General features: G+C 34.5%; 1 protein-coding gene across 1 annotated transcript in view; it reads right to left on the bottom strand.

Moving 5' to 3' along the window:
• The window catches only part of LOC115219258, a 568773-nt gene that overhangs the window by 88408 nt on the left and 465728 nt on the right, over positions 1-14637 (bottom strand). Inside the window, exon 3 of the mRNA XM_029789411.2 lies at positions 435-645. Within this exon, the coding sequence (XP_029645271.2) occupies positions 435-645 (211 nt within the window). The remainder of the gene's footprint in view (positions 1-434; positions 646-14637) is intronic.

Below are 14637 nucleotides of genomic sequence, written 5' to 3'. Positions count from 1 at the left end.
AATGAAACTAAGTTCTTGAAGCACTGTGTACACACACACACACACACACACACACACATGCACACACACACACACACACACACACACACACACATGCACACAAACACACACACACACATGCATGCACACACACACACACACATGCACGCACACACATATACACACACACACACACACACTCTCGCGCGCGTGCACACACACACACACACACACACAACTAGGCCCTTTTTTCTCTAACTTCACCCTCAAGACACCACCCTTCATCTTTCTAACTACAACTTTTCCTTCAACTAAAAATTCTTCAAAGTGGTGCCCCAGCATGGCCATAGTTTAATGACTGAAACAAGTAAAAGGTAAAAGATTAAAGAATGCCTGATTAATTGAAATACAGGTGACATCATAGAACAAGTTTAGTAAAATATTTGATGGCTTACCAGGTGGCTCTTTTGACCGAACCAGTGCAACAGCAAGAGCAATAATCACAACCAAGAAAAGCACCAGTATTACTGCAAGAAATTTTTCCAGGGCACTGCGGTTTCTGACACATTGGGGATTGAAGATGGTAACATCATAGTCTTCCATGAGGTCATCATCATCTGAGTCTGTAGTTCGTGACTCTGACCTGCTGAATGGACGTTCTGACATCTGCAATGCAAACATAAGACTGTGAGCAGTAGGTACCACTGCAATTTCATGTACATTTGTATTAACACACACACACACACACACACGCAATGAACAAGTTGCAATTTAGACAAAAAGCCAACAGTTTTTAGTGGCATGAAGTCAGTTAATTACACTTACTTTATCAAACCTGGAAAGATGAAAGGCAAATCTGACCTCAACATGATTTGAAATAAAGAGCTAGAACATATATTCTTTTCTACACTTGGCACAAGGCCCGGAATTTTTGGGAGAAGTCCAGTACACACCCAGTATATATATATATATACAGAGAAATTTTGGGGAGGAGACCAGTACGCAACTGGTACTTAATTTATCGACTCTGAAAGAATGAAAGGCAAAGTGGACCTCTGTAGAATTTGAACTTAGAATGTAAAGACAGACGAAATACCGGTAAACATTTTGCTCAGTGTGCTAACGTTTCTACCACCTCACTGCCTTAGCTAGAATATATATTGCAATGCATTTCTTCTGACTCTGTAATAATTTTGCCAACCCATCAATCTTCTGGTACACATACAAACACACACACACACACACACACACACAAAACAGACACAAAATTAATGTTAAGAGAAATTTTTCATTAAAATTGGTATATATCTCTGAAAAAAAATCTTGCAAATGGTTTCATCCACAACTCTATAGTTTGTGTTATATCTGTTGGTTATGTATCTGTATGTATATTAATTACAAGAATGGGGTAGATATGGCTTTGTAGTTCACCTTCCAAACACATGGTTCCAGTTCAATCACATTCCATGACACTTGAGCAAGTGGCCATAGCACTAGGCTGATTAATGGTTTGTGAGACAAATCTGGTGGGTAAAAAATATGCATAACTCTGTGTGTGTGTGTGTGTGTATGTGTGTGCGCACGCACATATGTCTGCCTGCCTGCCTACTTGTCTGTCTGTCTGTCTATATTATGTTTATTACATTGAAAAGGTTAAGATGTTTCATGCAAGTAAATTTATGTTAAAAACTAATGGAGAAAATGTTTTGAGAACTTTTTCATAAAAAAAAGGAAGAAAATATTTCCATTTTTTTCTTAGTATTGAAAGAGCCATTACATCCACAGCCTTCCAATTTCCATCACTATTGTAGTGATAGAAATAGTGATGGGTGTGGATGTAATAGAATAAAAATGTTCTCAAAGCATTTTCTTTTGTTTTGATTAGCCATCCATCTGTCCATCTGTCTGTCTGTTTGTCCATTCATCTGGCAGTCTGTCTGTTCGTTTGTCCATCCATCCATATATATATATATACACATGTTCCCCCCGTCTCTCTCTGTATTCTGTATATATATATATATACACACACTCACATATACATACAGGGTGGAGTGAATATTTTGTTGTTTAAATTATGCAAAAATGAAAATAGCACTGACATCTCATCTTAACAGATGTATTTACCAAAATTACATAAAAATATCTTGAAATACCAAGGAGTAAATTTCTTCAATAAAATCAGCATTGGCTGTAACCATGGCCTTCAGATGACTTTGGAATCTCCTGCAACTCTTCTGGACAGTCTCCTTGTTTATGTTGGTGAATGCTGCCATAATCCTTGCTTTCAGTTCATCTTTGGTGTTACAAGGAGTTTTGTTGGTCTCATACTCAACCCACACATAGTAATGAAGGGGGTTGCAGTCTGGGGAGTTAGGTGGCCAGATGTTAGGGTAATGTAGTCACAGAAAATGTCTGACAGCCATGACTGGGTTCTCCTGCTTGTGTGGCATTGTGCACATTCCTGTTGCCGGAGATAGGATCTTCCAGCAGACACCCACTTGACTCAGGGCAGCACTACCTCCTCCAGGCACTTGATGTAGGCCTCCATGTTGAGTCTGAGGCTGTGTGGGAAGATGAGTGGATGCATAACGTCGCCATCACTAGTGATCACTCCAAACACCATGATGTTGACCAGATGTTTGATTTTTATCATTCTCTGTACATGTTTTTGGGACATGGTAAGCCAATGGTTGCTCTGTGTGTTCACCTCATGTTTGTGTTGGAGTTTCCAGCACCAATGCCAAGCAGTACAGCATGTCGTCTCCAAATTTCTGGCAGAGTGAATTGCCTCATGGTGCTGTTTTTCTCACAGACAGTACCCAACTGCCCCTACTATACTGTGTAGCTGACAAAACCAAAAACAAACAATGCACATGCACAAAATGAAAAGTATAAAATGTGGACAATTTACGCATTGCACCCTGTATATATCTTAAAGTATAACTCAATAAACAAAATAGATAAACTGTGTTTGAAGAAAGATAGCTTGTGATATTTGTTTTGCTGTGTTGCATAGATACTCCCTCACAACTCTTACTGCTTTAAATGCAGAAAATCAGTGACTGGCTTTCTAGAAACCTGTAAGCAATGATGTATAAATATGATATATAAATGTGTGACTAATATAAAGTGGGTTGTATAAGAGTAGACACAAACACATAAGACAGAACTGAATTCATAAAGAATCTTAACTGGGAATTTCATTTGACTTTGTTATACTTAAAATATTAGTGACATTATTTGATAAAATATTTGGGCTAAATCATATAGTTGATGCTAACTGATAAATTTAGTTGATATAAATTTAAATGACAATCCAAATTAGCATAAATGATTAAAACAGATTTGACTTAATAAAATAGTAAATCTGTAAGCTTTTAAAAATTTGGATCATCTGGAAGACTGAACTTAAAATGTTTTAAAAATTAAATGAAGCAAAAAACAAACAAAATAAACGGAAAAAAAAATCTAAGAAAATAGAAAACTGAAATTTGAACTCTAATTGATAAAGCTATTGATTGTATTTTGGTTTTTCCCAATAGCCTTTTGAATTACTATTTTTTTCTACTGGGAGAGTTTCACGCTACACTTGTGTTATTTCCGCATCAAAAAATCATCCCACTATCTTTCATCCCTATCTTTTAATAGACAATCCTAAAACTATATAATCATACCATTTAGGAGACAAAACCAAATGGAAACTTTTTGGTGTGTTAACTTCACATTTCCTGTAAAACAAAAGCTCATCAATGAGTGTGTGTATGTAATGGTATTCAGGAAGAGTCAACGATGGACACTGAATCGGATTAATCAATCTATAAGAAATAGTTGCAAAATCTCTCTCTCAAAGCACACCCTCTGGAATGGTCACAGTCGAATACCTTTTCATCATAGGTCTTCTTGATCAACAATGAAAATAATGACTAGTGCTCATTGTGATACTAAACAAAGGATATGTTCGTGTATCAAAGTTCTTAGTCACTGGCTTCATTTCAAATTTACATCAAGAAAGACATCACACATGCACATTACACTAAAACTATCTACTGCTAATAATGCTGCTTATAAACAATAGGCATATCACACGAGGAAATTATTCCTAAAACATAAATACTCATCAAAATATCTGGCATATGTTTCCAGTCAGAAGAGATAAATATTGACTGCATATTAGTGTACCTCTGTTTAATTGCAATAGTATGGTTGAACAGATTCAAGGCAGCTCATGAGAATTACACCTACATAAGAAAGGGAAAAACTTAACGTCTGCAAGTATAAAATCCCATGCACTAATGTTCTAAAGACAATAAAAGAATGATACTTAAATATTACAATTATAGAATATCAAAAACAAATGTTTAACACAGAGGTCAGCAAACTACAGCTCGCAGGCCAGCTCTGGCCTGCAAGGTCAGTTCATCTGGCCTGTTGCTTCACTGTACCTTTTGTATAAGTACCTACAATGAGAGTTTATTCATCTCTGGTATGGCATCAGTGTTTGGAGCAACTTATGACTGTGAGCAAACATTTTCAAAACTGAAGTATGTGGAGTCAGCACATTGAACGAGGCTAACTGATGAACATTTGAATGTTATTCTCTTGGTTTGATGCAGCAATTCCAAAATAAATACTGATGATATCTTAAAAGCTAGACATCAATTTCACAAATCTCACTAATCTTTTTTGCTATTTAGTTTGTGAGATTCGATATGAATGCACTGGGTGTGGTATAACTATCTTATTGCCAACATCACCTTCTTTGACAACTTTTTGGTAAATATGTTGGTCATCTTTATTTTTATGTGTTGACTGTATTGTATTGAACAAAATGGTTATGTGGCCTGAGCTCATCATTCTCTCAGTTATCTGTCTTGCCATGACAAAAGTTTGGTGACTCCTAGTTTAACCTGAAGAGAAACAATAATTCATAAATGGCAGATTATGAATGATGTACAAAAGGGAAGAAAATTTCCCTTATTGAAAAAGAACAACTGGAGTAACTAGACCTCATTGAAAAGTCAATTAGTAAACTTTGTGGTGAGCTGAGGCCAATATGGTTGTAACTAGTGAAAATCAGTTTAGATATCACTTATCACAACACAAATCATGGGATTGCACCTAGAAAGTTACCCTCCCAAGCACAAGTCCGGGCAAGGCTGTTTATGGAAGACCAGCAGTCACCATGCATACCAGTCTCCCCTCTCCATGCCACCAGTGTTATCCAAGGCAAAGGCAAAGGCCAATACAGCTTGGCACCAGTGACATCACAACTTATTTCTACAGCTGAGTGAACTGGAACAACGTGAAATAAAGTGTCTTGCTCAAGAACACAACATGCAGCCCGGTCCGGGATTTGAGCTCACAACCTCACGATCGTAAGCTTGACGCTCTAACCACTTAAGATATCATTTAAATGGACAACTATTTGTGTTACTTGTCTTCCAAACATAAGTGTATAAGAGAATTAGAATTGTGGAATAAGAGTTCATGAGAGCATATATATATATATATATATATATATATATATATATATACACATATACATATATGCCAATAGATGAAAGGAAAAATTAATGTACTCAAATTTTCCTATTAGTACTAATAAATCATCTAACAAAAGAAAAAAAAAACTAATCGAAGCAGACAAAAAGCAATAATATGTGAGCAAACAAGTCATACATGAGTTTAAAGCTAATCATTCCTTATTTATTTCAAAATAATTGACAATCAACTTAAAGGAGAATTATAAAAAAAGGAGTTGTCAAGAAAGATTTAAGAATAAGGATGAAAGTAGATATTCCTTATTTGCAGCCACCATAAACTTCAAAGAAATCTGAGACATTTATTAATTCGAAACAGCTTTCAGAGAATTTTGAGAGATATTAATCAAAATTCCTTTAATAATGAAAGTGTTGGAGGTATGATTGAAAACATTATATAACAATACTGCAAAGGGACAAGAATGCCTTTCATCACAGGTTTGCTCAACCAAGGTTGATTAAGATGTTTATGTACATATTTTGAACTATTCAATGTTTTCTGGTTTGTATTTTTGACATAAAGCTGTTGATTCTTTAATCTTGGTGTTCAGTTTGAATTGACATTAAAAATTGTAACTAAATTGTCCTTTGTAAATGTGGTTTGGTCTTCAATATGCATTTATGAATATTATGATCAAACAATAGTATAATGAACAGCAAATATAAATATGAAAATTTGGTTCTTCACTCACAGAAAGAAGACAACAAAAAGTGAAGAATTTATAAAAATCAAACAAACTTATGAAAACTATCTTTCAAAGCTCAGTGTAAAAGTAAATATTTAACATAGTTGATAGTTATCAAAAAGAATGCATAATAACATTAAAATATCAGTAACTATTTTAAAAGAGTTGTAAGATGCCTTTCCCTTCTAACTATACTCTTTACTCTATTACTTGTTTCAGTCATTTGACTGTGGCCATGCTGGAGCACCGCCTTTAGTCGAGCACATTGACCCCAGAACTTATTCTTTGTAAGCCTAGTACTTATTCTATCGGTCTCTTTTGCCAAATTGCTAAGTTACGGGGATGGAAACACACCAGCATCGGTTGTCAAGCGATGTTGGGGGGACAAACACACACACACACACACACACACACACACACACACATATATATATATATAGATATATACGACAGGCTTCTTTCAGTTTCCGTCTACCAAATCCACTCACAAGGCTTTGGTCGGCCCGAGGCTATAGTAGAAGACACTTGTCAAGGTGCCACGCAGTGGGACTGAACCTGGAACCATGTGGTTGGTAAGCAAGCTACTTACCACACAGCCACTCCTGCACCTATATTTACTTTAAAAAAAAATTTACTTAAAAAAAAAATGAGCCAATGAAGAAGGTCCAAAGAGTCGTCCATCTCCATCTTGCTAGAAATAGCCACCAAACTGAAGAATTAATATATTAAAGGGATGTGAATGTAGCACCCCCACCCCCCAAAAAAAACAAACAAAACAAAACAAAAAAAAACAGAAATTAAAATGGTCATATCTTGAAATTTTAATGCAAAAGGCAAAACTTGAATTGAACTATTTCAGCTGTTATTTCCTGATTATTATTTATCAAATTGCTAAATTTTGATTATATGATCTGCAGCCAGTATTTCAAACATTTTGCTATTATCTAAAATAAAATCTGGCCGATTAAACTTTCATCAACTTTCAATATTAGCATATTACAAATTTATAGATTAACAAAGATTTATGATTTTAAACATAAGGCAATATCAAAAAACACCTTTGCTATTGGCGATTTCAAATATGGCTTTTAATCAAGTGCCTTTATTGATGGTTGTGCTAAATTAGGTAAAAAATATCGAAATTATTCAAATATCTATGAACATATAATTTCATAGCCAATACACAATTGCCATAAATTTAGTATTGAAGCTATAAACATTTATTAAAAAGAAATAAAATTATGCATAAATATGGGTGAAACAAACATTGAAATACTTTCCTAGACAGAGTAACTGATGCACCCCACAATCACTGTTTACACACCGCACAAACTTCTGAAAATGTCCTGCAAACTAGCTATTAATAAAAAAAATGTCCCATAATTTATTTGTTTTCCAACTATTTTATAGCAAAAATAATTTCAAAGAGAATTTCAGAAACTGAATATTTAGATACTGTTATATCGTTATTATTTATGGCAATCTATATTAGATGTGGGGATGGAAACTAAAGTTAGAATCTCATGATCAGAGTAAGAGCTTTTAAAAGAACACCGTGCTCACATACATACATACATACATACATACATACATACATACATACATACATAATACATACATACATACATACATACATACATACATACATACATTATGGCTGCCCCTCGTTATCGAGTATGGCGATTGCACGAAGCTTAACTGTTACTGGTGCTGTGATTGAATGTGACTTTTTAGCCCAGCTAAAGATCTACAATGTCTTGTACAAAATTGGCAACTAAAACCTTTACTGGTAATAGCCAGCTGTAGTTGTAACTGGGCTTCATGTACCTTTGCATGTCGTTTAAGTCCTCCTGCCGAATTACACTCTCTTCCACATGCCCGACAGATATGATTAGTATGGTGTGTTACACCACCACCAGTGGCCAGGTTGTCACTCATCTGTCTTGTTTTATGACTACATACATACATACATACATACATACATACATACATACATACATACATACATAAGTACTGTGAATAAAGATAGGGACTGAGAAAAATATGGCAGCTGGAACTCTCCTCCTACAATAAGACAATATCTTACAATGCATTTGCAGTACCAGTGCATTTGGGATATATGATTGGTTTGGAGAGGAAATCCTCTCCATAGACGTTAAAACCTGCAAGGTACTGGCACCAGTAGGCAATCTCCACAGGAATAGTGATATTGCAGTCTCTACCTAAGAAGAGATAAAGGAGGTAGAGGCTTTTGACCAGTGTAGACAGCCTTTGAATGTCATATAGTCTCTTACATTAACTTAGCACTGAAAAGTGAAGAGAACAATATCTTACATGTGGGCAATAAGAAACTCAGGAAACATTCTCTTCCTTATGACCTCCCATACAACTTCAAAACAACCAGACTAACATACCTCTAAGAAGACCTGGATGTGAAATGTTTAGCATCCCCAAAACAGACTATGCATGGATATGTTTCCTGAAGACTTGAAGAAGACAATAATGTCAACATGAAGTACAGCCTATCTTGAACTTGTAACTGCTACATCGCATCATATTTTAAAGGCTATACATTTGCAATCCAAGAACAGGAACAGGGCTTAGTAAATTAATTTAGTATCTAAAAGACCACAATAAACAATTTAATTTAGTTCTCTCAATTTCGATCCCTTATGATAAAGGCAAGGAATTCTGTCTACTCTGTAATTCTGAATTATTTTTTATTCTTTTTTCTAAACATCCCCTTGTAAACACGGTTATAGAGCATGCATACCAATGTAAGCATTGGCAGAAACACATATAAGGGATATCCATCATTATATATAATTTAAATATCAATTTTCTTCTTACATTTCACATTTGCTAGATATATCTTTTTCCAAGACTTTAGGGTTTTATTTAATTTACATATCGTTTAATACTTCTCCTTTGTTTGGTTTCTTTCTTTCCTTTACCCCTCCTCTTTCTATAGGCTAACTTTGATGTTATATCCTCTAGCTTTTTAAAAAAAAACAACTTAATAGCGTTCAGTTAATCACTATAAATACCCATCATATTTTGTTAGAATATCTTATTGACGAGCTTTATTTCTTCATTTCTCTGAAGAGAAGATTGTTTTAAACCATTTTATTCTTTCGGAATAATCTTCAAAACATGATATCTTCGAAACATGTGTCAGAAGTAAAAGAATTTGAATAACACATACATATATATAAATGTATATATCCAAAGTTAGGAAAAGGAGTAGATAAAATCTAGGTTATGGACTGCTTGACACTTCATACACCTTGATCCTTGGATCTTATTTTATTTATTATATATATATATATATATAAATATATAAAGTTAATCCAAACAAGAAAGCACAAAGAAAATATAACAACGCGAGGACGTGGAACAAATATAGTATTATTGAACGCTCAGGAAAGAAGGAAAGAAGGAGGGTTTAATGTTTCGAGCGGAGCTCTTCGTCGGAAACATAGGAGAAGGAAAGATCCAGAGAAGGGAAGACAGAGGAATATATATATATATATATATATATGTATATGTATAGACGAGCCTATGACTGATAGGTGAAACTAGTCTAGTCCAATGATCCTAGTCACTCATGGGGCAGTTATCTCTCCTGTCAGTGTATATATGTAGTGTGTTCATATAGCGTTAAGAGTTTTTAACTCTTATTTCTTGCAATATAGATGCTTCGGCACCCTCATTCACAACTAATGATGATTGTAAGCATGTATGTATGTATGTATGTATGTATGTGTAAGAATGTTTCTATTTAACTAATGATTATATTTACATGTTGTTGGGAGTTTAAAAATGTGTTTTGCCTCATTGAATTCTTGTTCAAATGTTTGCTCATATCAAGGCCTTCAAATTGCAATTCCGTGTTAGCAAGCTTAAGTCTAGTGTATGCTTGTATCATGTAGGTTCTATTTACTTTATTTTCTGTTTATGCATCCTGATAAACTGTTCAAGCAGTTTATTTGAAATCATTTTACAAGTATTTGTCTGGATTACTCTGTGTGTGTGTATATTTGCATGTGAGCACCTGTAGTCCAAGTCAGCTTTGATCAAACAGTCTTCTGATCAAAAGCATTCAAAACATGAACAACCTATTGTTGTTCCAGGTACAGTAAATTCTAGATCGCATTAGACAACAGTATCTTCTCTACTAAAAGAAGAACAGAGTGTGACTAACTGCTATTTAAAGCAGGTCAAGTGACTACATAGACTCATAGTATGTTTGTATATGTGTGTTTGATCATAGTTGTAAAAAAAAGGTATTGTTTAAGAAAATCTATGTACTTCTCTTAAGGAATGTTTGTATGTATTTATATATTCATGTTTTGTGCTCGTACATGTGTTAACTGTGGAGGCGCAATGGCCCAGTGGTTAGGGCAGCGGACTCGCGGTCGTAGGATCGCGGTTTCGATTCCCAGACCGGGCGTTGTGAGTGTTTATTGAGCAAAAACACCTAAAGCTCCACGAGGCTCCAGCAGGGATGGTGGTGATCCCTGTTGTACTCTTTCACCACAACTTTCTCTCACTCTTACTTCCTGTTTCTGTTGTACCTGTATTTCAAGGGGCCGGCCTTGTCACTCTCTGTGTCACGCTGAATATCCCCGAGAACTACGTTAAGGGTGCACGTGTCTGTGGAGTGCTCAGCCACTTACACATTAATTTCACGAGCAGGCTGTTCCGTTGATCGGATCAACCGGAACCCTCGTCGTCGTAACCGACAGAGTGCTTCCAATGTGTTAACTAGTGTAAGCATGCTTGTATTCTGAGTAAGTGTAGAACAATTTACTTTAAAAATGTATGTTTATCAATATGAATTTCTAAAGTAAGCTTTTATAATTACAAGTGTTTGTAAGTATGCAGCAGAGCAAATGTAAATGCAGTCCTTTCTTTTCTATTTTCTCAAAAAAGTTTGTCATATTTTTGAGAATATATCTTTAATGTTTTTCTCATATTCTTTTTATCAATCTTCATAATTCCATGTCTATTTTTTCATATACTTGTTTGTTAGTGAATATCATTGTGAGATATAGGATTCTTCTTGCATAGAATTTATGATCATTCCCATAATCATCTAATTTATAGGTGTTTTTTTTGTTTATAGTTAATTTTAAATAAATTGGTTCATAATTTGTTTTTTTCTTTTTTCACAAATAATTTTACTGAAATGCAACTCGGAAATTTTTTGCTTTTGTTAATCCATTTATGAAAAGTTCATTTATTACTTTCATATTATGAAAACGAAAATTTGTTATATTTTTCAATATTTCTTTCAATTTTTTAATAAAGTGCTGTGAAATCATGTTAATTTGTGTAATGCATCAGAAAAATACGTTTTTGGCATGTTACTTACATATATTTTTAATTATAGTTTTCCCAGGTTAGCTATGATTATATGATCAAAGGTGTTCAATAGAAACTAGGTCATTGTTTGTTTTAGAGCTTAGTACGATCACAGTTAAACAGCCAACAGATCTTACAGTTGTGGTTGCACAAACATAGTTTATATGATACAGTTATTCCCTTTATATCTTGCTGCTGTGCAGGGAAATGATATTACTGTTACACTATAATATCCAATGAACATCAAAGCAAAATCCACTTGAGTGATTTTGGTACACAGGGTGCCTTCACAGAAACCCTAGGATATTACAGAATAATCACATTTGCTGCACTTGCATTTGCCCACTGATTTTTCTTGAATGAAGAAACAACATTTGAGAATGTTTCGATCATTCAAGGTTGCTACAGAAACTATTTAATGTTTCTCATTACACAGAATATTGGTTTCAGATTTTGGCACAAGGCCAATAACTTTGGGGAAGGGGCTCAATCAATTACATCAACCCCCAGTACTCAAATGGAACTTATTTTAATCAACCTGAAAAGATGAAAGGCAAAGTTGACCTCAGTGGAATTTGAACTCGGAATGTAAAGACAGGTGAAATGCCACTGAAAATGACACAAAAGGTTTGGAAATATTAAACCTTAGCATCAATAATGCTGAATTTTGGGCGAAAGACTGGTAAAAAGGGAGGGAAAATGTTGATTGGTGTAGACACTTAAGGAAGCAATATGTATCAAGAGAACATAGTCTGCCTCAGTGATTTATGATAAGGATAAAGATATATGCATGGTATAGTAGTTTCATTGAAAATGAAATTATAGATTATTCTTTTATGTTTATTAATTATTTAATTAAATACATGATCCCCAATCATAAAAGTTAGATTATTGTACTTGATATTCAAGTTGAACTTCATCAGGTTTATGCCTTTAGGAAGTAAATGGATAGCAAATGAGCTGATGAAGTCTATATATCTCAGTTGGAGGATTGAGCCAGATGCCTTTTCAATGAGATATCCTTGCCAAAATTGCTTTTTATATGTTTCTGGAATATATTTTGTGGATTATTACAAAATAACAACATTTGTTGAGTGAGACAGAATGTCTAATGTTCAGTTCTGTTTCTATTGTTGTTTACCAACTGTTTATCAAGATTTCATCTTGGCACACTCCCTAATACAATATCTGCTATATATGTTGTCATGTCATTTGTTTTTAATTCTTTGCATTAAATTATAAGCTATTGGTTTTTTAGATGGTCATCATGGTGTGTGTTCTACATCAGTCACCATTTTATAGATGGAATTGGTGTGCTTTAAGTACATATACGAATAGCAATGAAAAACAGTGAAAGAGTATATAATGAGAAGTTAGATGAATGTTCATAGACACAAGAATGAGAAATACCAGTTTTATAGTCAATTGTACATGGTGATTGAAATACTGTATCAAGAAGTTGTGGTGATGATGCAGGGATGGTTGTGGTACACATCATAAGACGTTGTGGCTGTAATGCTGCTGCCTGGATTACTTGCACAGGAGTTCTTGCAGGGTGTATATTCATAGCTAACTATGCTGAAGTAATTCACAAAGAGTGCTGTGTTGAACCTGTATAGTGTTGCTGGCTGAGCTGTGTATGTAGAGATGTTGTTGATGTTGTTAAGAAGCAGATGATGGTGATGAAGAAAAAGATTGCCGTAATGCTGTTGGACAGGTGTTGTTGTCTGACTCATAGTTGTATATTTGCCGTTGATCCCTGGTGAAGTAATTCACGAACAGTGCTGTGTTGAAACCTGGGCATCTGGCGTTGTCACTGGAACCGGCTGTGTTTTGTGTGGTCAGTGGCTAGACCTTAGAAGGTCTGGAATCAAAGACTTCGAGACGAGAAGTAGCTGGGTTTTTATAATGAACAGGTAGCTCAATCTGAGTTATGAACTGGCTGTTGCACGTGATCTTATTTAGAACTCTGATTGGTTATATGCTGTAGATTGGCATGGCAGAATAAGAGACAAATTGCGCCAATATCAACCAATCAGAGTAGTGGACACAACGGGGGTCCAAATAGTGGCCAAAGGTTAGCTGTTATCTGCTATGTTCACATGCTCATATATATAATAAAAGGGAGAGGAATTTCACTCAAGTGTATGCTACAGTTTTGTTACCTTGGCCTTTAGTGATTTAAGGTTATACACTATACAGCATAGGATACTTCTTTTCATAGGGTTTATTTCTTCTGCAGTACTTTTAGTTTATAGTTCACTATTAAGTCCATACAGATGCATAATTTGACTACCCCGTTATTCTGTTTTCTATGTCATAGTATTACTAACTAAATAGTGTATAAAATTTTTGTTTCCCATCTATTTCGTCCATGCTTTTCAATTTATCTTCTATATATTTATTGTACTGCATATATCATTGCAGTAAACAGCAAACAGCTTTACTTTACACAACTTCCTATTGAAAACACGACAATAACAAATCTATAAAAAATTTCTATAAAGCTTTTCAAGTTTATAATTTTTTTTTATGAGAATATAGAAATTGTACACCAGTTTTCAAATTACATCATGAGTTTGGTCTTGGTAAATGTTGAGTGGGTGATTATTTCTCTCCCCCCCCCTCTCTCTCTCTCTTTCTCTCTCTAATAAAATACTTCCTTATTTTTTAATAAATGAAATGTATTCATCACCAAAATTTAATAAAAGATACTTTTGGTATCATTATCTTTTCAGTAATGCAGGTTTTATTTTTTATAACTTTTTCTGAACTGTTATAAATAAGTATAGCTTTCTTGTTTTTAAAAATGCTTTCATAAATTGCTATAAATTCCAGTTGCGGACACTAGACAAATAGAATCTGTATTTCATGATTTAGGCAAAACATTTTGATTAATTTGTTGGAATGAGGGCAGACAACTTGATGCATAAAAGGAAGAAGATACTTTTGTAATATTTGATTTTTGCGATGTCATGCAGTGACACTTTCATGGCTAAAAAGTTATATCATCCAATACATTGATAGTGATAACACCCCAGCTTTGTTTATATCTGCTCCAGATC

The sequence above is a fragment of the Octopus sinensis genome, linkage group LG14 (assembly GCF_006345805.1).
Source record: "Octopus sinensis linkage group LG14, ASM634580v1, whole genome shotgun sequence".
NCBI lineage: Eukaryota > Metazoa > Mollusca > Cephalopoda > Octopoda > Octopodidae > Octopus > Octopus sinensis.
This window is presented reverse-complemented; position numbering and strand designations above follow the sequence as displayed.